The 23,813-nt window shown below is 42.2% G+C and overlaps 1 protein-coding gene across 4 annotated transcripts in view; it reads right to left on the bottom strand.

Moving 5' to 3' along the window:
* The window catches only part of LOC147021545 (intraflagellar transport protein 27 homolog), an 80,266-nt gene that overhangs the window by 34,928 nt on the left and 21,525 nt on the right, over positions 1–23,813 (bottom strand). For all 4 annotated transcript variants that reach the window (XM_085891584.1, XM_085891583.1, XM_085891581.1 and 1 more), the window contains exon 2: positions 12,082–12,161. In XM_085891584.1, coding sequence (XP_085747710.1) covers positions 12,082–12,161 — 80 coding nt within the window. The remainder of the gene's footprint in view (positions 1–12,081; positions 12,162–23,813) is intronic.

The raw sequence follows: 23,813 nt of genomic DNA on the forward strand, positions 1-23,813 counted from the left end.
CGATGTAAACAATTTTTCAGCCTGTCCCTATCTCTCTCATTAATCTCACCAGAGGAAAAGGTATTGCATTTGGGTCCGTTTGTTTGTCTGTCTGTCTATCTGTCTGTCTGTCTGTCTGTCCATCCACACATAATGTGGGCCACAAATGTCACCTGGTGGTAACCAATATTACGTTATATTTTTCCAACTGAGTACCACTTTCAAGTATGTACAATTAGAATGTGAGTACATCTATAAAGTACATTCTATTACAATACGAGTATGTCTATAAAGTACGCGTATTAATAACGTTAAGATGGAGAGAGAGAGAGACAGACACAGAGACAGAGAGACCGAGAGACCGAAAAAAAAGAGAGAAAGAGGTGTGGGAGGAGGGTGCATGCCTGGTGTTGGCTTAATGGTTAGGGGGAGGGCTTGGGATCCGAGGATCCTGAGTTCAAATCCCACTTGGATGCTGAATTAATATCAGCTGGGGTTGACTCTGCCTGTCATCCTTCTGAGGTCAACAAAATGAGTGCCAGCTTGCTGGTATCCTGTGTCGGAGTGGTGACCTGTCCAGGATTGTGCCCAATAAGCCAAGGAGACTGCTTAGGCAGCACCAACGCTCTGCACAGAGTAAGGTCCCAATGGATGGATAGATGGACAAATATTGGATCAATTGAAGTTAATTGGAACAATAAAGCAAGAGACAGAGCAACATGGCATAAACATGCTGAGACATTCGTGCAGCAGTGGACTGAAAACAGCTGATGATGATTAGGAATGTGAGTGCATCCATCAAGTCCGAACTATAAAAATACATTTCTATCAGTAAAATATGTGCATCTATAAAATATGTATGTGTGCAAACTATACAATACATCCGATTGAAATGTGAATCTCCACAAGAAAACGGAAAAGTTCTGTTTGTCCGTTGTATCAACATCGACCTACATCGTCAATGCATCGTTGACACACCACACAAACACACCAGCACACAAAGACACACAGAACACCACACAAAACAAGTCCTGGCGAGGGTCTGCAACCTCTAATAGCTCTTTCTACATGGTTACCCAAAAGTTGCTTTACCCCTTCCCAGTAAAGAATTTGTTCTTAAAACGTTTAATATACAGGTTTTATTGTGCAGTACTTTCAATAATTAGTCAGTCATTGTATCTGTAAGCACTCTATCATTCTCCTCGCACCACCTAATTCATTGCCAAGACCTCTTAGACATTTCATGTGGCATTTGTGGAGTCACTAAGAACGAATGCTTTACTGGGGAAGGGAAAAGCAACTTTCTGCCACCCTGCAGTTTCATTTGTGATAGTGCAGCAACAGGTCAAAATAGCACCATTGTAATAAAGAACCTTTATTTGGAGAAAGGTTATACAATTTATTTTATGCTTTGAGTCAATGTACAATTAATTAAGTGGAGGTGATAAAGAAAGAAAGAATAATCCAGATATAGAGCAGTAACTGGGCTGGCAGGATGGCCAAGACTCGAGGTACGCACACTCGCCTCAAAGCTGTCTAGCCTGGATTCGAAGCTCGAACCAGCTATAAACTGTCATCCCGGTGATGATTCATCAATGTGTGTGCCATCCCTCGGATGGACGTTAAACGAGCATCCCTTCTGCCGGCATTAGTTGGTGGACGTTAAAAGCCTCCACGGTGTCTTTCAAGAAGACTCGGCGAGCCATCATTTAGCGGAGAACATTTGTAATTTAGCATCATTAACAAATTGCAATTTCCTGCTCGGAAAGCAATAGCAAACCACCCAGTATAACCCTTGCTCAGGCAGCACCAACGCTCAGTATAATACATCAGTGTGTGTGTGTGTGTGTGTGTGTGTGTGTGTGTGTGTGTGTGTGTGTGTGTGTGTGTGTGTGTGTGTGTGTGTGTGTGTGAGAAAGAGAGAGAGAGAGAAAGAGAGAGAGAGAGAAAGAAAAGAGAGAGAGAGAAAGAAAAGAGAAAAGAGAGAAAGAAAAGAGAAAGAGAGAAAGAAAAGAGAGAGAGAGAGAAAGAGAGAGAGAGAGAGAAAAGAAAGAGAGAGAGAGAGAGAAAAGAGAAAGAAAAGAGAAAAGAGAAAAGAGAAAAGAAAAAAGAGAAAAGAGAAAAGAGAAAAGAGAAAAGAGAAAAGAGAAAAGAGAAAAGAAAAAGAGAGAGAGAGAGAGAGAGAGAGAGAGAGAGAGAGAGAGAGAGAGAGAGAGAGAGAGAGAGAGAGAGAGAGAGAGAGAGAGAGAGAGAGAGAGAGAGAGAGAGAGAGAGAGAGAGAGAGAGAGAGAGAGAGAGAGAGAGAGAGAGAGAGAGAGAGAGAGAGAGAGAGAGAGAGAGAGAGAGAGAGAGAGAGAGAGAGAGAGAGAGAGAGAGAGAGAGAGAGAGAGAGAGAGAGAGAGAGAGAGAGAGAGAGAGAGACAAACATACAGAGACACAGACACAGAGAGACAGCAATAACTGGGAAGTGTTATTGTTAACATCGGCTGAATAATTTGGACCCGTCACATTGATATATGGCCCCCAAAGATAAACTGAGCTGCAGATTATAATGCTGCTTGGCCAGTTTGATGAATTCTTAAACCAGTGGCATATTGGTGAGGTTAATCCATCTCATAGGACAAACGACTTAATCTAAGAAATATTGGTCTTCCACTCTTATGCCTTGCACAATGACAAAGAAGGGGAGGTTTTGTTTTTAATGTATTTTCTGTGTCCAGAACTACCTATAGGGTGTCATGGAATGTATCAATGCCCCAGTGAATTGCAACGTTTAATTTTTGGTATGCATTGCTTTTCTAGACTTCAATAACTTTCTGCTTCTCTCTTTTCTACAGCTGCAATATATTCACATGTAAATAATCCCTACAATTCCATCGTGCCTAATACAAAAATATATAATTTCACTATATATATATATATATATATATATATATATATATATGTATATATATATATATATATATATATATATATATATATATATATATATATTCCATATCTAAGGATTCTCCACCTTAATCTATATCGTTGTCTGCCTTCAAAAAAACTTGCAATCTTGGAGAATTGGCCTGTCCAACACAGTCAGGAGGATATTGATTAAAGCCTTGCTAAACGAGTTCGTTGAAAATATGTTATTCTTTTATAAAAAGCCTTCTCGTGTGTGCACGACTCGTTTATGTATCGAGTGATTCTTCACTGTTTGAATGATTACTGATTGCAGTTTGGCACTGCCCGAGCCGTGCCATCTGAAGGATGAAACTTATTTCCAGGGCCGCAAGTGCAATGCTTTACGAACCGCTGTGCTCTCTTCATTTCTGTACATGACAGCGTTAGCCTCAAACATTAAGTTCGGAACAATGATCTTCCAGAGGTAAATGTGGTGCATTTGAGGAGGGTGACTTAGTCTGGTTATTCAAATTAAAGGCCTATAACAGCACGACAACTTCAGAATTCAAGCAGAGAAGGCCACACTTTCTGAGAACAGGCAAGCTTATATTCCTGACAGGCATTCAATAACTCTCAAAAATCCCATCACTGCTACCTCACCACTTCACAACTTATCATCCTAGCCACGAGTCAGGCTTACTTTATCCCATAGACCTCTTCTTTCTGCAAAAATACCTACAAAGATACCCTGTGCTTACAAAACTAAGAGGGAAAGGGTTGGCAGGGTAGCTCAGATGTAGCACACTCAGCTTTGAGCTATCTATTCTAGGTTCAATTCCTGGCCTAATTACAAACCGTCACCCCTGCATTTTGCAGGCAGAGAGTTACATCAATGACTGTGCCATCTGTTCGATGGAACACTAAGCTGGGGGCCCATTTGCTAGCAGTGTTTGATGGTGGATGGTAAAGATGCTGGTGGATGTTAAAGATCCTACAATGACTATCGCAAAGACGAGACAAACGTCACTAGCACTCTGGCCAAATTCGAAATTCCTGCCCTACTAGCCTATAGGGGACACTGAATCAGCGACACAGCCACACTCCCACAAATTATGCAACCAGTAGCCAGATGCTGCACCTGAGAATGAGAAGACGATCATGCGAATATAAATCGTAGGCTTTTGATCTTCAATGAATGCGTAAATGAGTATTATACTCTACGCGACTTTCGAAAGGACATATGAATGCCAACAGGGCCTTTCGCGCATGTGCTGTGTTTGCGTTTTCAGTGAAACATTTCTGCTCGTCCAGGCATTTTAAACCTGCTGTTGCAAGAGCATGGAATCTGTAAGTCACATAGTCTTTTAAACATAATTTACAGCATTTAAATATAAGAGTGGCAATTTAAAAATGGTTAACCATAAAATATTATGTTCCTGGATGCAAGTCGGACTCGTGGAAAAATAGGAACGACGAGAAATATCCATGGATTATAGGTGTTGAGTTCCTATCATTTCTTGTTAATACAAGTGAACGGCAACGGCCGCAGTGGATATTTAATAAAACAGAAAAAAAACACGCACACGCATGCACACACACGTGCACGGACACACGCACGCATGCACTTCTCCTTTTAGCAATAGTTGCCAAAATCTAGTACAATTCCTCTTGTGGCCCTGCACCAAACAAACTATATTCATAACAGTCCTCTGAACCCTCCCCCCCGAAACATGATTAAGAGTAAATATTGTTGTGGGCCGGGGGTCGGTGGCAAGAACGACCACGAGGTGGGGAAAGCTTGCGTCGTCTCCCACCAAACTCCCCGGAATTGTAGGCCGTCACTCGGATAACTCCGCGAGCCGGCGGATCGTCTAACCCAGTACTACTCAAAGTGGTGGTACGCGGACCGGTACCAGTACGCGAGTCATTGACTGCCGGTCCGTGGAGAGTTTCCAGTTTCACATTATCATAATATATAACATGTAATGCATAAAATGAAAATGTATAAAATCTTGAAAAAAAAATCTATTTAAGCCGATAAATTAAAAATACGAAAAAGAGAGAAGTCTATATATATATATATATATATATATATATATATATATATATATATATATATATATATATATATATATACATATATATTTACATATATATATATATACATATATATATACATATATATATATATATATAATACAAAATATATACAAAAAATGTCAACTTTTATTATATTCATTATATTTTAATATTTTTCTGGTATAAATTAATATTACTACGGATGTTCAAACTATTTTCTCGGATCATAAAGAACAAGTGGTGCCAGGCACAACAAATCCCGCCCATTTAAGGCATAAAGTTATTTTGGGGATCAAATTTAAATATGATATATCCTTAACCTGAATGCTGATTATAATGAATAGAATAAGGAATATTTTAGTCTTAGTTTGAAGTCAATTAAACCATTTTGACGAAGTTATGAGCGAAAAAGATTTTGACCTTTTCGTGACCTGACCTTGACCTTTGACCTAATTGGACCCAAAAGTTAATGGGGTCGTCCGAGGTTCATTACCCACCTGTGGATACATTTTGACAGTGTTTGAGCCAGCCGTTTTCCCGTAAAGTTGTATTTTCGTAACCATGTTTTAGTTTTAATGGAAAATTTGTAATTTTGACCGATGACCATGACCCCCAAAACTTCGGACCATACCTATCTTCACAAATATGCATTTTTCACGATAGGAATGGGTAGGATTATAAGTGACAAATAGAATAAGGTTCACAAAAAGCTTAGTTTGAAGTAAATCAGATCATTTTTGACGAAGTTATGAGCGAAAAACGATTTTGATCTTTTTGTGACCTTGACCTTGACCTTTGATCCAATTGGATCCAAAAGTTAAAGGGGTCGTCCAAGGTTCATTGCCCACCTGTGGATTAAATTTGATAGTACAAGCCGTTTTTCCGTTTCCGGCTAAAGCCGTTTTTCCGCAAAGTTGCTAACAGACAGACAGACAAACAAACAGACAAACAAACCGGACGATTACAATATCCCGCTCCCTCCCTCCGGGAGGGGGCGGGATAATAATAATATGGCACAAATATGGTACCGGTCCCTGGCACATTGGAAAAAAAAAACCTGTCGGTCTGCCACATCAGATAGTTTGAGAAGCACTGGTCTAACCAACCGTGGACGCCAATATTTCAACCGTGTAGCGTCGGGTCTATTAATATTTGTCTAAAACCAATTTACCTAATTAACTACGAGATTTAGACTACCGGGGAAACCACGCTCTCGGCACGTCTTGCTCGAACCGGGTCACTCTACCGACTGCGGCAGAGTTCCAACTACCGACTACCAACTCCGGTTCGGGTGCAGCCGAGCGGAAACTGCCAAAGCTGTGCCGGCTGGAATGAATGGATTACACTGAACAACAAATTTCAAAATTTTTTTTTTACTGGAGATGTGTAAAGTGATTAAGACTAATTTGGGTACGCTGATTTCAAAAATCATAACCGTTTTGCTGTATCACGTCAGGATTTTCAGGAACAGAAATATTCCCATTGCCTAGAAGTCAGGATTTCAATGAAATTTACATACGTCTTTAACATGTCTATTTCGTACAATTGTTGTTAACTTGTGTTATATTTCTTTCTTTCAGATAAAGATGAGTAGGCGTTCCTGTACCAATCATCCTGACAACTTCTGTTATGTCTGTGGTCGGTATACCAAAAAAGATCAACAGCGAAGTATATCTACAGCAGTGAAAATGAAGGCCGCCTACTTTCACTATTTCGGGTGTAAGGTGGGGGACCAAGAACAGAGCTGGGCACCACACATCTGCTGCACAAGCTGTCACACAACCTTGACTCAGTGGTTGGTGGGCAAGCGCGCGAGCATGCCATTTGCGGTGCCCATGATATGGCGTGAGCCGCAGAATCATCATGATGATTGTTATTTCTGCTGCACAAGCATCGCCGGCTTCAACAAGAAGAATAAAGGTCACATCAAGTACGCTGACTGCGTCTCTGCTCGTAAACCTGTGCCTCATGATGACGAGAACCCCGTTCCAACACCTCCAGCTGATCAGAACATAGCTGTAAGCAGTGGTGAAGAGGATGGTGATGATGAACCTTTTGAACCCGACACTCAAGAATCACACCTTCTGAACCAGGGAGACTTAAATGATCTTGTAAGAGATCTCTCGCTGTCAAAGGCGAAGGCAGAGCTGCTTGGATCAAGGCTGCAGCAGTGGAATCTACTTGAACCTAACACCAATATATCCTTGTTCAGAGCACGTCACAGAGACATGGCTGAGTTCTTTGAGATGGAAGACACGATGACATTCTGCAGTGACATCAACGGTCTGTTGAAAGAACTTGGGTGTGATCACGATCCTGCAGACTGGCGCCTCTTCATCGACTCGGGGAAGAACAGCTTGAAGGCTGTTTTGCTCCACAATGGCAACGAGAAACCATCAGTCCCACTGGCTCACGCGTTCGGCATGACAGAGACCTATGAGACTATGCGGCAGCTGCTTGATTCCATCAAGTACAATGACTTCAACTGGCACATCTGCGGAGATTTGAAAGTGGTGGCGCTGTTGTTAGGGCTGCAGTCAGGCTACACGAAATACATGTGCTTACTTTGTCTCTGGGATAGCAGAGACGACAAGAATCACTGGACGAAGAAAGATTGGGAAGAGCGAAAAGAGCATGTACCTGGTCGACACAACGTGAAGCATGTCGCCCTTGTCGACCCAGCCAAGGTTTTCCTTCCACCACTCCACATAAAGCTCGGCTTGATGAAAAGTTTTGTACGGGCAATGGATCTGAATGGGCGTGGGTTTTTATACCTCAAGGAAAAGTTTGGCAACACCTTGTCGGAGGCCAAGATCAAGGCTGGTGTCTTTGTTGGACCGCAAATCCGACAGATTATGAAGGATGAAACTTTTACGACAACTCTAAACCCCAAAGAGCTGGCAGCGTGGAGGAGCTTCAAAGCTGTGATGGACAACTTCTTGGGGAACGAGCGCGCGGACAACTATGAAGAAATAGTGCAGCAGCTGCTGGAGTCCTTCAGGAAACTTGGCTCCAGGATGTCCCTGAAAATCCATTTCCTACACCAGCACCTGAACTTCTTCCCTGACAACTTGGGAGCAGTCTCGGACGAGCACGGCGAGCGATTCCACCAAGAGATTTCACTCATGGAGACGCGTTACCAAGGGCGGCACAACCCGAACATGATGGGCGATTTCTGCTGGTTCCTGCATCGTGAAACTGACACAGAGCAGCACAAACGCAAAGCCAAATGCCTAAAGCATTTTTAATTACATTCTAGTGGAATTTTTCTGTAATTTCTATAATTTTGAAGCATTCATGATGAAATAAATGAATAAATGAATTTTTGTAAATTTCATTGAAATCCTGACTTCTAGGCAATGGGAATATTTCTGTTACTGAAAATCCTGACGTGATACAGCAAAACGGTTATGATTTTTGAAATCAGCGTACCCAAATTAGTCTAAATCACTTTACACATCTCCAGTAAAAAAATTTTTTGTTCAGTGTTATCGGGGATAAAACCCGACCTAAACTCAGATCTGAACCATGCTGGACCAATTCAAAAAGGGACAGAAACGAACTGGGGGCATTTCTGACAAGTTTTATTTACAGTAAATGAAGACACAAAGCAAGACTGAACACGAATATGCAAGAAGTATTTACAATGATCCAAAAACACTTATTTAGTTTTACTTAAAGACGGGCCCACACGCAGACAGACACACACACACACACACACACACACACACACACACACACACACACACACACACACACACACACACACACACACAATGAAAAGAAACCCAGAGTCTTTATTGGACCCTCACAGCCGTGGAGAGAGACAAGCTGGGGGCCAGAGTTCGGTCATGCACCTGACCGTCGGAGGAAAGGCATGCTCCATGCTGCGGCACCTGACAATGGTCACTGGTTTGGTCCCCAGTCGCACGTGTGGGACTCTAGGTTCATGGTGGAGCTCGGGTGGTGAATGGCCAGGGTCCAGGGAGGGAGGTGGGGGTCGCTCTTCCCTTCCTCGAAAAGGGCCAGCAGAGACACGTTTGCCGCCTCGACGCCCACCAAGAACTCTTCAAAAGAACTTTTAAAAGACTCTCCAAGACCCCAAAAAGATTCTCCAAGACCTCAAAAGACCCTCCAAGACCTCAAAAAGACCATCCAAGACCTCAAAAAGACCACCCAAGACCTCCAAAAGACCACCTGCCTCAGAGAGTGCTCGGGAATTTATGGACCTCCCTCAGCGGGGAGGGGCCTTGGTGAACACACCTCGCTGTCCGCCTCTGAATGGACAGGTCCTACGGCCCTCCTTTCTGGGGTGGGGCCTTGGCCCCTGCCGGGAAACCCCAGCCACTCCTCCACGCGGGCCCACACTCGACGAGTAACAGTATCAACACTGCCACGGCCCCTGCCGGGAAACCCCAGCCAGTCTTCCACGTGGGTTCATACTTGACGAGTAACAGTATCAATGTTGCACAGGCCGTCGTGCAAGAGTTACAACGTTTGTGGAAGGAACGTTGGTGGAAGCGGCAATGAACGGCTGCAAGACCCTGCCTTGGCAAGTCAGAGTGCTTGTAGACAGCGGGTGGGTAGTGGATCGTGATGGGGAATGGAATGGTTGTTGGTTGTTCATTGGAGGGTTCGTTGGATATAAATATTTAATAACCTAACTAAAAAGAAATCGCAAGGCACGCCTTCGATTATCCCACTAGACAAAAGGAAAGGGATCTGACTGCACACATACTTAATGACACAACTGACTTTTGGGACATCTGTATGTTAAATGCAAATGGTTTCCAGATCCGTAACAATATCATCACTTTAACGTTACCCTGTACCTTCCACAGATACAGTATGTCCTTCCCATCAGTGTTCAGAAGCACCCAAACCAGATACGGTGTCTTCCTCAGGGAAGTCTACCTCATAATCCAGCTCTGACGTAAATATAGCTGGCACAAGCTTTGTATATTTTCACATTGCAACGATGTCCTTTGCCAAAGAGTTGGTTGCCGTTACTTGGTAATGACGCACAGCATAGTCTTTCCAATTGCAGAGGTCCATTAAATAAATCACTGAGCCAGCAATGTTCACAGGAGGCAGTCCCATAAGGTTCAGAGTTCATTCACTGGGAGTGATCCGTCAGGGGGTTGTGTAGCACACACTCGTCCACTCGGGTCTTGCACTGGTCCACCTGGTCGGGAGTTTTCAGTACAAGCAGCTGCCCGTTCGGCAAACTGAGAAAGTTCTCCATGTCTTCTGTTGTACAGCGGCACAGGTCTTTCTCTCAGGTACTTTTCCAAGTATTTTCAGCTTCTTCAAGAAGCTTTGTGAGCTATTTTAGGTAACACACACGATATACTTTATGTTGCCCCAAACACCACCGTTTATAGGGTTTCTACGCACACACACACACACCAAGCATTCTGGGGTGGAGTACGTCATGTCGAAAGTCACATATAGGTGAAAACACTTTTCCTGCAATAAAACCAATGACATGGTCAATAGCACAGTCAAACACCGGTTAAAAATGATGTCACTTCTTGTAAGGTAACAACAATAGCCGAAAACAATTCGGCATTAACCACCATGTCTAATTGAGTTTTGAAAAGCTGAGTTGGTGGTGGTTGTTGTATGTCATGTTTCAATGACACATTGCATTTACCACAAACAGTGGGGTGCAAAAGTATGAATCCAGGAGGAAATTTGAGACGTGATAACAAAATAAACTAGAAGGGCACTCGGTAGAGTGCATACCTTCGCCACGCATTGCCACATCCAGTAGAACATATCGGGCCCAATAACTTTTTGAGATATCGTGCTAAATATCGTTTTTGGCCCGATCTCTCAATGGTAAAGAATCACTTTAAAAATCCTAATAGCTGGATCCGGATCTGGATCTTCACCAAAATCTAATCAGTTTGTCCTTATCACACACCGAACCTGCCCTCCAAATTTAATCTGAAGCCATCGACAACTTTTTGAGATATCCTGCACACAAATAAACACATAAACAGACAGACAGGGGTGAAAACATAACCTCCTTCCACCTTCGGTGATGGAGGTAATTATTGTAATATGAAACCAAAAGCACTTTCAAGTGATTTCCATGAACTCCAAAGAAAAACCACACTTATTATAATCGGAGAAATCAAATCGGTCTTTTCACATCATCAATAATCAGTGTGACCGCCTTTTTGCCTTGAGAACTGCATCAACTCCATTTGGGATTTATTTAATTTGTTTATGGATCAAGTCTGACTCAATCTTTTCCCAACAGTGTTTAATGCACTCCAGAGTATAGTCAGACTGCTCACATAAATTTTATCTTTCCCTCAAATGTATTCACCCTTCATGTATTCTGTTAAGACAAAGTGTCAGTCAATAATAACTGTAATGAATTAAAGAATTTGGATACATATCTTCAATATTATGATAAATTTGTGTTTGAAATAGTGATTTGAGAAAGCTTGGCATTAATTGAAGTGGAGTCATACTTTTCACTCCAGTGTGTATTTCACTAAAATAAGGCAATTCTCTGTATGTTGGCAATTATAGAATCAAAAACGTCTGGGCCAATAAATTTTGCAGACATGCTCGGTGTACCCAGAATCCGGTCATGAGCATTAAATATATCCCCCCCCCCCCCGCCCCCACGACTTGCGATTTTCGCCTGTACATATGCCATAATGCAAGTGCTTTAACTACTGACCCCTCCCGGAGGGAGCCTTGAGGGTGGGGAAATGACACCACTTTAAAAAAAAAATCCTCCCGCTCCAGGAGGGATGGAACAATGACAATGGTTCTAAGCCAGCTGCTGATGGAACAATGACAGAAATTATGCCATAATCATGCTAACATCCTTGTCTGTCAACTCATTACAGGAAGAGAGTTTGTTAAGCTGCTTTCCACCTTTCCACCTCTGAGCCAAACTGTCAGCATGAAATGTTATACTTGATGCTCATGTATACTTGTCAATTCATTTTGGAATCGTAAAAATATAAAAAGCTGAAAGAGGTGTCTTTGGTAGCCAAGAATAGCGCACAAATCTGCGTTTTAACACAAAGGAGTATATTTTAAATTGAACAATCCAATTCCATGAGGTGTATTTCAATGATAGATAGAGGAAAAACATGGTCCTACCATATTGTAGTTTTTTGCAAAAAGGGTTGCATCACCATGGAACGCCTGCACCAGTGCTGTCTTACCCACAGCAGAATTTCCTGTGAGTAAGGACAGATCACAGTGTAAGCTTGTTGTCATAAATAATATAATCGCTAATTTCAGCACACAAATAGTGGGCAGCAAAGGAAGTAAGAACAGATAAAAATTACCCTAAATTGTGGTTGATCCACCTTGAATAAAAGGAAAAGTGGACGTTTTGGCTTCATCGGAGCAAAAGAGAGACCAATGAGAGTAGAGGCTCAAACAGGTCCTGTTTGAACCTCTGCCCACATTGATCTCTTTTTCGTTCCAATGAAGGGTAAGGCCCGAAACATCCATTTTCCCTTTAATTCAAGGCGGATCAACCACAATTTGAAGTCATTTTTTGGTTCACGAAAAAAATAAGTGACCAAGATATTCGTTATTGTTGTGTGTCTGTCTGTCTGGCTGTCTGTCTGTGTCTGCCTCGAGCATAGCTCCATGGGTTTTGATCCGATCCTGACAAAATTTTGGTGGGAGGTTTATATCATGATCTAGTTGTGTTTTCCTGAAAATGGGCATGGTGCGCCCATTATGAGTGGAGCCACGCCCAAAAACATGTGTTTTTATGGGGTAGCCGATTTCAATTTGCATCTTCTCCTAGGGGGTTTGTCGAATCTGACAGCAGTTTCGGTATTTGGTTAGCCCAATGGCACCTGCATAGCCCCACGGAGCTCGACTTTTCATTTTCGTCCCAAGGTCACGAACTTAGAAAATTTCGAATTTTGACATAAAATCATACGACCGCCCAAACTTTGAGAGCTTGGATGACAATATTTTTTATGCATAATCTTGAGGTCATTCCCAACCTAAAGTCTTCAAACCATTTTTCTCTATCTCGAACACCTTGCCCGTGGCGCCCTCTTCAACTTTGTTTTTACGCTGATTTCATCAAAGTATGGATAATCTGATGAGTGCGAAATGTCATATAGCTTATATGACGTTATATTGTTCCTGGAATGTTCCAGAGGAAGTTTTGCACCAAAAGTCATAATCCTTGACCTTTGACCTTTAAAGTTCACAAAGGTCAAATTTTCAAAGTTGTGGGAATCAAACCGGGTTTTCGACCTTCTTCGACGAACTAACTCCAATAAGCTATAGCACGTATCCTGTTTCCTTATTTTAATGTCCACAACATTGTTTTGTGACCTTTAAAGGTTATGCAAAGGTCAATTTTTAAAAGTTGTTGAACGAAACTGGGTTTTCGACATTTTGCAGCTCATAACCTGTCACTCGTACCACATCATGTTGATCATTTTTATAACTTGGTCAAACATTATCACATTGTGTCATCCTTGACTTCTGAAACAATCTACATTGTCAAATACCGCTCGTGAACCATCGTTGTCTTCAGACTTGTATCTATTCTTACTCGTCATAGTCGGATATGCACATAAAATCAAGAAAAAGAGAAATCAGAGATTGCAGACCCTCGCCAGGACTTTTGTGTGGTGTATTTTGTGTGGTGTTTGTGTACTCAGTACACAGTACATTGTACTGGTGTGTTACGTAATTAATAAGAGACATAATTAGAACGGCCGCTTTATAACTGCTGGCAGTGATAACCGAGTACCAAGACGTCCCGCTTTAATTGGACACCTGACCCTGACCCATGACGGTTTTTTTTTATTATTATTCATTATTCAATCGAATTTAGAATGGGATTAAAATAAATTCAATTCAAATCAAATGGAAGACCAAATAGGTACAGTCCTGCATTGGAATAATCAGAAGGAACTCAAACAAGAAAAAAGCAAAAATGAAGTCATCAGGAGGAACCTGGATAGGATTCACATTTCAGTTGCTTCTCCTCTACCCTCAAACCAATCCAGGCACAACCAAGTGAGCGTCATTCAAAAAAAAACAAAATAAAAAAACAAAACAAAGAATCCATATAAAACAAGTAGTGCCAGGCACAACAAATCCCACCCATTTAAGGCATAAAATTATTTTGGGGATCAAATTTAAATTTGATATATCCTTAACCTGAATGTTCATTATAAGGAATAGAATAAGGAATATTTTAGTCTTAGTTTGAAGTCAATTAAACCATTTTTGACGAAGTTATGAGCGAAAAACGATTTTGACCTTTTCGTGACCTGACCTTGACCTTTGACCGAATTGGACCCAAAAGTTAATGGGGTCGTCCGAGGTTCATTACCCACCTGTGGATACATTTTGACAGTGTTTGAGCCAGCCGTTTTCCCGTAAAGTTGTATTTTCGTAACCATGTTTTAGTTTTAATGGAAAATTTGTAATTTTGACCGATGACCATGACCCCCAAAACTTCAGACCCATCCGATCTTCACAAAATGCATTTTTCACTATAGGAATGGGTAGGATTACAAGTGACAAATAGAATAAGGTTCACTATAAGCTTAGTTTGAAGTAAATCAGATCATTTTTGACGAAGTTATGAGCGAAAAACGATTTTGATCTTTTCGTGACCTTGACCTTTGATCCAATTGGACCCAAAAGTTAATGGGGTCGTCCAAGGTTCATTGCGAACTTGTGGATTAAATTTGATAGTGTTTGCTAAAGCCGTTTTGCCGTAAAGTTGCTAACAGACAGACAAACAAACCAAACGATTACAATATCCCGCTCCCTCCCTCCGGGGGGGGGGTAATAATTAAATAATTCTGGCTGCCAGACCATGCGTCCGATCAAGTTGAAATTTAAAACATGTATTCCACATCACAACTAGATCATAAATGTGAAGTTTCACATCCATTAAGTGGTTTCAGAGAAAACATTATTTAATATTTTTCTTCAATCCAATATGGCTAATGAAAGAAAATGCTCTGTGCTGGCTGGATATACCATCAGCTGAGCGCTGAAATGAAAGATTGTGACTTTTTAAGCTCAGGTACTCAAGAATAAAGCATGGTGTTGGCTTAGTGGTTAGGGTGGCTGCTTGGGATCCGACGGTCCTGAGTTCAAGCCCCGTAGGCCGCTGAATTAATATACACCAGGAGGTTGACTCAGCCTGTCATCCTTCCCAGGTCGGCAAAATGAGTACCAGTGTACTGGTAAGGGGGACACTGCATCAGCGGCATTGCCGCGTCCCACCCAATGATGCAACCAGCAGCCACAGACTGCATTCGATAGGGAGAGAGACTCAAGAATATTTTTGGTGACTCTGTGGAATCTAATATTATGTCCAGTCAACCATTAAAGATCATAACAGTGAGCTAAACTGTCAGCTATTAAGCTCCTTCCCAAGTCAGCAGTTGGAATGCCAGATGAATTCAGACTCAGGAGAAATAATTAATTTCCTATGTAGAGAATCTCAGAGTGCTTTCCAAAAGAAATGAGGTAAAAAAAAATGTAAACATGAAGAAAAGGTGGATATAACAATGTTATAAGATTTGCAGCTGGAATAGTCGAGGCAGTGTGATTTTTCAAAAGGAAACTTGTTCCACATTTGGGGAGCACATCTGAAGAATGCTCAGTCGCAGAAAGAACCACTGGTCAGCAGTCCAGAAACTACAAGCCTGGTTGCCATTATAGTCAGAATAGGATGAAGGGACTTGAGAGAAGCATGTGGGCTAGCGGGATGGCCAAGCGGTACGCACACTCGCCTCTAAACTGTCTAGCCTGGGTTTCAATCTCGGCCCAGCTATAAACTGTCATAACGGTGTTTCTCAGGCAGTGATTAATCAATATGTGTGCCATCCTTCATGAAGCTGGTGTCTCGTCAGCTGGAAATAGTTAGTGGATGTTGAAGATCCCATGGTGTCCTTCACGAAGAATAGGTGAGCTATCACCGGCATCATAAAGAAATTCAAAAATCCTTCCATAACTTACAGAGGGCATTGCATCAATGGCACAGCCACGCCTTCAACTAATGCTGCCCCACAGCCTTGTGCTGCATACGAAAAATGAAGAACAAAGAGCTGCAGTAATTCAAGTGCAACTTACAAGAGCACAAATGAAAGTGTCAGCAATCCTCTGATTTAAGCATGCATAGATTTGAACAATATTGCACAAAGGGAAGGAAATCTATTTATATATTTTAGCAAAATGTGGAATAAAGGAATTGTTGGATCCATAGTAACATCTATGTTGGGAACCATGGGAGGAGAAATCACGAAACCCCAAAGTTTCAGGTGATCCCCGTCTAAGTTTGAACAAATTTAAAAGTGAATTAAGAGCCAACAACCAGCATATCAGCAGCATCGAGGTTGCAAAAGTAAATTATAGACATGTCATTGACTTTAACAACAATCTATATGAGCAAATGTCAGAGTGTGTGTGTGTGGGTGTGTGGGTGTGTGTGTGTGTGTGTGTGTGTGTGTGTGTGTGTGTGTGTGTGTGTGTGTGTGTGTGTGTGTGTGTGTGTGTGTGTGTGTGTGTGTGTCAGTCAGTGTCTCCTCCATAACTCCAAAACCATGAAACCGAGGGGCCCCAAACTTTGCATGCATACAATGGGAACTCCAACGAAGTGCATGAATGAAAATTGGGTGTTTGGATAAATTTAAACACTCCTTTTTGAAGATAAATAACGACTTACCTCTATGAAAGGCTTATCCTTGATCAGCCCCAATTTCGCCTCGCAGAGGTCTTAATTCAGCCTATTCAAACCTGCCTTGCTTTGGAAACGCGATCTACTCTCATGGACTAATTAAAGTATATAATTAAAATATCATGTCGGATTTGAGAATCACATCTCGTGTACTAAATTCGTGTCGTAATCTGGAGTGAAATCTGAAAATTCTAACAAATTAGCGATTTTAATAACTAAGTGTATTCATTGAAGCAAAGCATTAAGCTTAATTTTTTCGAATGTTCGGAATATTATATTGAGTGAAGATAAGACTAAGGAATGTGCAGAAAGGTTAACCTCATTGAGCGCAATGCTGTGCTCTCTCACCTGACACAGTCCACAGGGGTCCTTTCTTTGGGCAATTACGTATGCAGTTTTCTTTTTACCATTTTGTGCGATCAGCATTCATGACAAAATATTAATATAAATATACCCAATAGTTGCTGCAATAAAAGAATAGTCGGCAGCTTCTGCCCTCCCTTTTCCCTCACGCTGCCCTCCCTTTTCCCTCACGCTGCCTCCCTTTCCACCGACTGATCTACATCCGGACCTTCAACAAAATCGAATCGGCTTCTTCTCATCACACACCCAACCTATCCACCAAGTTCCGCCCGAATCTGTCCATAACTTTTTGAGACGTCACTCAATGATGAAGAACCACGTAAAAAAGTCCAGCATCCGGATCCAGATCTTCACCAAAATCGCATCAATTCGTCCTCATCACACAGCAAACCTAACCCACCAAGTTTCACCCAAATCTGTCCAAAACCTTTTGAGATAGCCTGTTTAGAAGCTAGCCAAACAAACAGGCAAACAGGGGTGAAAATATAACCTCCGTTCAACTTCGATTGCAGAGGTAATTACAGAAAGAAACTAGAAGGGCACTTGGCAGTGCGCATACCTCCGCCACATAATGCCTGATCCATGAGAACATATCGGACCCAATAAATTTTTGAAATATCATACTATATATCATTTGACCCGATCTTTAAATGATGAAGAAACACCTTAAAAATTAAAAAAAAAATTCTTATATCCGGACCCGGATTTGGATCTTCACCGAAATTGAATCAGTTCTTCCTTTTCACATACCCAAAGTGCCCACAAAGTTTCGTCCGAATCGGTCCACAGCTTCTTGAGATATCGTGCCATATATCAGTGTAGCCCCATCTCTCAATGGTGAAGAATCACTTTAAAAATTATCAGATCCGGATCCGAATTCGGATCTTCACCAAAATCTAATCAGTTTGTCCTCGTCACACACCGAACTTGTCCACAAAATTTCATCCGGATCCGTCCACAACTTTTTGAGATATCGTATACACAGACAGACAAACAAACAAACAAACAGTCATAGACTGGTAGTTACGAAATCGTCAACTTGACCTCTGACCTTGTCTAATAAAAGCTGTCTCCAGAGAAGGTAGCGACGCAAACCAGAAGTTTATACGATGATTCTGTACCAAACCATCAAAATCGAATGTTTGACCTCACTGTGATCTTGACCTTTGACCGATTTTGACTAAAATCTAATCAGCACTAGCCATCACCCTTCTGAATCACGTGGTGTAATTTGACATTGGTAGCTTCTTCCGTTGTCGAGTTATTGTGCTGACAAACAAACAAACACACACAAACAAACACACAAACAGATGACGGAAGTCATCAATATACTTACGAAATCTAAACAAGCCGGTAGGCGGCGATGAGTCGCCGAGCATGGAAACTACAAGATATAGAGCAAAATGGATGTCACGTAGCAGATAGGGAATCACCTTAAGATTATGCATATCAAATCTCATCCAGTTCCATCTACTGATAACTACTCGGTATCAATTTGAATGAAAAGTACCGAAAATGCGGTTTGAAATCGGAAATCCCAAAAGTTGGAGGGGGTGTTGTGGGTGAACAAAGATCTAAATCGAAAATCCGGCTCGATCGTTTGTGCACAATGTATTCCAGACGATTAGTGTGAATTTTCATGACCATCCAGCCATAACCCTAGGAGGAGTAGCATTTGGCGTGAAGGCACCTCCAGCTCTCGCATATTATTGATTTTTGCACGAATTGACCTTTGACCCCTGACCTAAGCGAAATCGGTCAATATGTCCTGAGGCAAAGTTGTAGTACTCATTGAGTACCATGAACCTGCAGTTTCATTCGTATCGATGCACTTACCTGGTCGCTAGGGGCCTTCAATTTTCGCAAATTTTCACGAATACCCAAATTGTAGGGGCGCTGCGGGTAAAGTATTCCATATATCACAAAAAAACGGAATATATTTGATAGAGCATCACCTGTAGATCATTCGTGCCAAATTTCATAACCCTACGTGGGATAATGGCTTTCGGAATTGATTTCGCGTGAACGGTACCGATTTTGAAGGTTTTTCGGTTGTTGCTAGGGAACCAAAGCGTCCCTAGCAACCATCACAATTTCCAAAGCACTAGGTCATAAGATGTACCTACCACCCGAGTTTGGTCAAAATCCGCCCACGTTTACGACCAATTATGCTGATGACAAACGAACAAACATCCAAACAAACAGACAGAATTACTGACAATAAGGGTCACCTATTTCGGCAACCCAACAGACAGACAGAAAGGGGTGAAAACATAACCCTCTTTCACCTTTGGTGGCGGAGGTAAAGAAGTGAATGGAATGTCCCCCCCCCCCTCCACTCCCACTCCTTCCATCCACTTTGAACTCCTCTAGAAAATTAAAAGGAAGACTTTGAACCAAGTTTACCTACTTTACTCTGAATGGCAAGGTATTTTTACACATCTTGTCCAGACTGGTCTAGTTTAATTATAAATGTTTGTTAGGCTAGAAACCATATTGACCACATTGACCTTTGACTCCTGTGAAATTCAAACAAACAGACAGTGTAGCACTATCAGCATGGTGTTGTTGTTTTTTCTCAAGGAACTGTGGTAAGGTATTGTTATTGCCACGTGATCAGTCCGGGAATGACCGAATCACATGGGCCATCAACCGGCCACGGCCACAAGCCAGATTTGACAACCAAAACCAGGGTTACAGACCTTTAGTCCCAAAACCTCGTCAAAGGGCGCAAAGCCGACCAAGGGGTACAGACTCTCACGGTGTGCCAGTCAGATGTATAATCAAGCGGCTGGCTATGATGCACCCACCATACGTTACTTTACTAAGTGTGAATCACTTTTACCCAATTATGCACCTTAAGGGTGCCGATCGTGAAAACTTAACCACTCACACAGCCCAAAATGGAAGCCAGGCAGGGTGTACATGGATTGTTATTAAAATTAAAACCACAGCAAATCATCAATAAACAACAAACAATATTCCCAGAAATTACTGCCAACACGATCCCAAGTGACACAGTTCTGATCTTAGGGCCAGTTCACTCACTCGACAAGCACACAGTACAGAGAATACAGTACAATGATGCTGAGAGGTCGCTTTCAAACCCGGAGACAAGCTGTGCAGGAGTCCTGGAACAGAGTGCTCAGGAGCTCTCGAATGCAATCCGGAATAAACCTCCTCAAAGTGACATTACTGTGGCTTCCTCAAAGTCCTCGTTGCTTTTGGGGATTAAATGTTCTCAGCTGTGGAACTATCAGCCCCACACATCCAGAGACCCAGGCACTCTCCCTTCCTCCTTCTGTTCCTCCAAAATGGCTGTCAATCTCTCTATCTTTCCAAGCAGCTGTTAATGTAACCACATGTGAGATCAACTGATAAACCCCATGCTGAGTTGTTCACTAAACAGTTTTATTAATCCTTAAAGATCATTCCCACAACAAGTTTGTGCCAGTTCTTGTCTGCAATGGTTATAAAAGAAAGCTGGGTATGCATAACACCTCAATTTCATGACAGATTTTGATCTTGACTCCTGCATGATCCAAAAAACTAGTATAATCCTAAATGTTCCTCTCTGCATCATTATATCACTATAGGGGCTATTTGAAAGCACATTTTGTTGTGCTTGTCCATATAAGGACAGTGTGTGTTTGAATTGTCAGAAGGTGGGCGACCTGAAATGCATCTGTCGAGTGGGATCAACCACCATACACATCATGGACGACGACAACAACCCGGATCAAGATGTTGAACCAATGTTGGATCTTTATTCAGCTGGAACTCCAAAAGATCAACCAATAACAGGAGATGTGGAGGTTAAAAATACTGCCATCACATTCGAAATAGATCATAAATTAACAGAACCTCTTGGAAGCTGAATGATCTGAGGCTAGTCAGTTCGGACCTCACACTGTACACCTACACAAGTGAGCAAATAAAGCCAATTGGGGTAGCGGATGTCTCAGTGAGCTATCAGGGCCAACATGCCGGTCTCAAGTATATGGGAGTCGAGAAAATGGACCATAGCCTCTCGGTCGTGACTGGCTGATTCACTTCAAGCAGGACGAATGAGCCTTTCACCTTGAGAAAACCACACCAAATCTGTCGGAGCATTGTTTGGAGCAGATCCTTCAAAAGCATTAAGGCCTGTTTTTCAATGAGCTTGGTAAACTCAAGGATATACAGGCCAAGCTCTTCATGAAGGAGGGCACGGCTCCTCATTTTTGCAAACCGAGGCCAGTGTCACATGCCCTCCGTGACAAGGTGAAAGCTGAGTTAGACAGGCTTGAGGCCAGTGGGGTAATTGAACGGGTGTCATAATCAGACTGGGCCACGCTTGTCATAACAGTGCTGAAGCGGAATGGTGATGTTCAATGATGCAGGGACTTCAAGGCTCCAGTCAATCCAGGTCTTCGTATCGAGGAGTACCCTCTTCCATCAATCTATGAGATATATGCACAATTGGCAGGGAGGAAATTATTTACAAAACTCGACCTGAGGGATGCATATTTTCATCTGGAAATGGAGCCTGTAGTAGTGATCTGTTAGCGATCAACATGCATCAAGGACTCCATTGATACACCCGACTGTTTTGGAAATGCTTCAGCCCAGCTTTGTGGCGGAAAATTATGGATCAGTTTGTGTAGATCGTCTTGCACAATCATATCTGGATGACATACTCATTGTGAGTAAAACAGCTGAGGAACACCTCAAGAACATTGACAAAGTGATATCCTTTTTGTCTCAATTTTGTCTCAAGCAGAACAAGAATCACTTATCACTTGACCACAGGTGATGCTCTACCCCCTCACAGATTCCTCGCACATAGGTCTCCATGTCCACCCTTAAAGCACGTAGTTTGACGCCTCAGCTCCCTGAACAACTCAGCTCTACCATTCAGCCTGGCCATGCAACTCTGGTCAATGGTATCCAGTGTCCCTTGAGACAAAATTTTCTTCGTCCTTTCGTGAGTTCGAAGACATTCACCAGCAACATCAAGGACTGTGGTCTTGAAGGCACTCCACAACTCTTCAGGATTCCCCGAAGTACCCAGACCCCCCAAATCTCCACTCAGCCTGTTCGTAAACTCCTCAGCTACCCTCTCATCCTTGAGCTTGCCAACATCCAGCCAAGGCTGGGATGGTATTATTCTCCAGGATTTAAGCTGTAACTTCAGAGTTGCTCCAACAAGCCTGTGGTCGGTATTGAGGAACTGAGCACTCCAGTAGACCCTGCAGTTCTGGATCATCCTCCAGTGACCATCAATGAGAACATGGTCTATCTCCTTTGCCACACCACCAGCATTGGAATAACAAGTCCAGCAATGAGTCTGTGGGTGCTGAAACCATGAACCAGCCACCTTAAGTACATGACTTCTTGCAAAGTCAAGGAACTTAGTGCAATGCTGGTTCACAGTTCCAAACCCATGGGGACTAACACGTGTCTCATAACCATCCCTATCAGTTCCAGTTGATGTATTAAATCCCCCAAGACGAGAAGAGTATCTCGCCTGGGGCACTGATCAACCATAGACACGAGAATGGTAAAGAATGTATCCTTCATGGTGAGATCACTCGCTCCAGTCGGAGCATATACAGAGACCAGGGAAATGACACCTAAGGCCTTAGTTATTTTATAACTTGGTTTACGGATCCGCCGACGGTATATTTGCCAAAATGAAATATAAATATAAAACATTTTTTGCCTTTTATATTTATACATTTTCCGCCGAAGGTGCAAAAGTTTCAAAACCCGAAATGTAAACGTCGGCAGTTATTTTCAAAATATAATTCCGTGCGTGCACCAAAATGCCGAGCCACCTTCAACTGAGCTGCGCAGTAGATCTGCACAGTAGTCTTCGTTCATGGTGTCTGAGCAGTGGCCAGCGTGGTTCAGATTGACTGTGGTTTCTGGGGCGAAAGTGATTGTTAAGAAGTATGTCAGCGGTATAAATTTGAGTGACTGTATTGGTGATTTAATCATGCAATATCTTGACGACGAATATTCTGGCCGAACTATTGCATCACTTCAGTGCAGCAGCAGGGATGATTCGCAGGCTACTCTCGATCGTGCCGATTTTGTTTCCGTCGAAAGTTGTACACCGCTGTTCGTATTGAAAGATTTTGGTGCCAAGTGAGTCAGTTTCCCTGCGAGATGCTGATATTCCACCTTCAACACACCAGAAATCAGCCTTTGATATGCTCATGGGGAATGGGAGACGGTACGATCAGATGCCCACTGAAAAGTAAGAGCTGGTTATGGCTCTGATTGACCGTTTTGAGCAAGTTGACTCCGAGTAGACACCTTTTTTAATCATATCCAGCACCATGCACTGGTGTGCACGCACACATCTACGACTTGGACAGTAATTTTCTCAGCATTGTTTCCATTTGTTTGATGATCCAACAGGTTTCTATAATAAAAACATGCCAGACTATATTGTAAAAACAAGTTTTAATCCTTCTTTATTGTTTTTCACATCAAATGATACAGTGAACATGGGCATCCTGCATTTGAATGGTCTTCCATCTTCAATGTTTTGTTAGATCCTCCTGGTCCGGGATTTATATTTATTTTCCCCCCACCTCCCCTTGTCTTTTCCATGGAACATCCAAAAAAAAAAATCATTAAAATATATAATTTCTAAAAATTGAAATTATATTTAAAATTATATTTCGACTTACTGACCCTACATTTTAGCTGAAGAACTGCATAAACCAAGTTATACTAGAGGGGGAGCACTCAGTAGAGTAAAAAACCTCCGCCGCCAACACTGCTGGGTCAC

Source organism: Eptatretus burgeri, chromosome 8, assembly GCF_056783735.1.
Source record: "Eptatretus burgeri isolate ZD-2024b chromosome 8, Ebu_testis_v1, whole genome shotgun sequence".
Classification (NCBI taxonomy): Eukaryota; Metazoa; Chordata; class Myxini; order Myxiniformes; family Myxinidae; genus Eptatretus; species Eptatretus burgeri.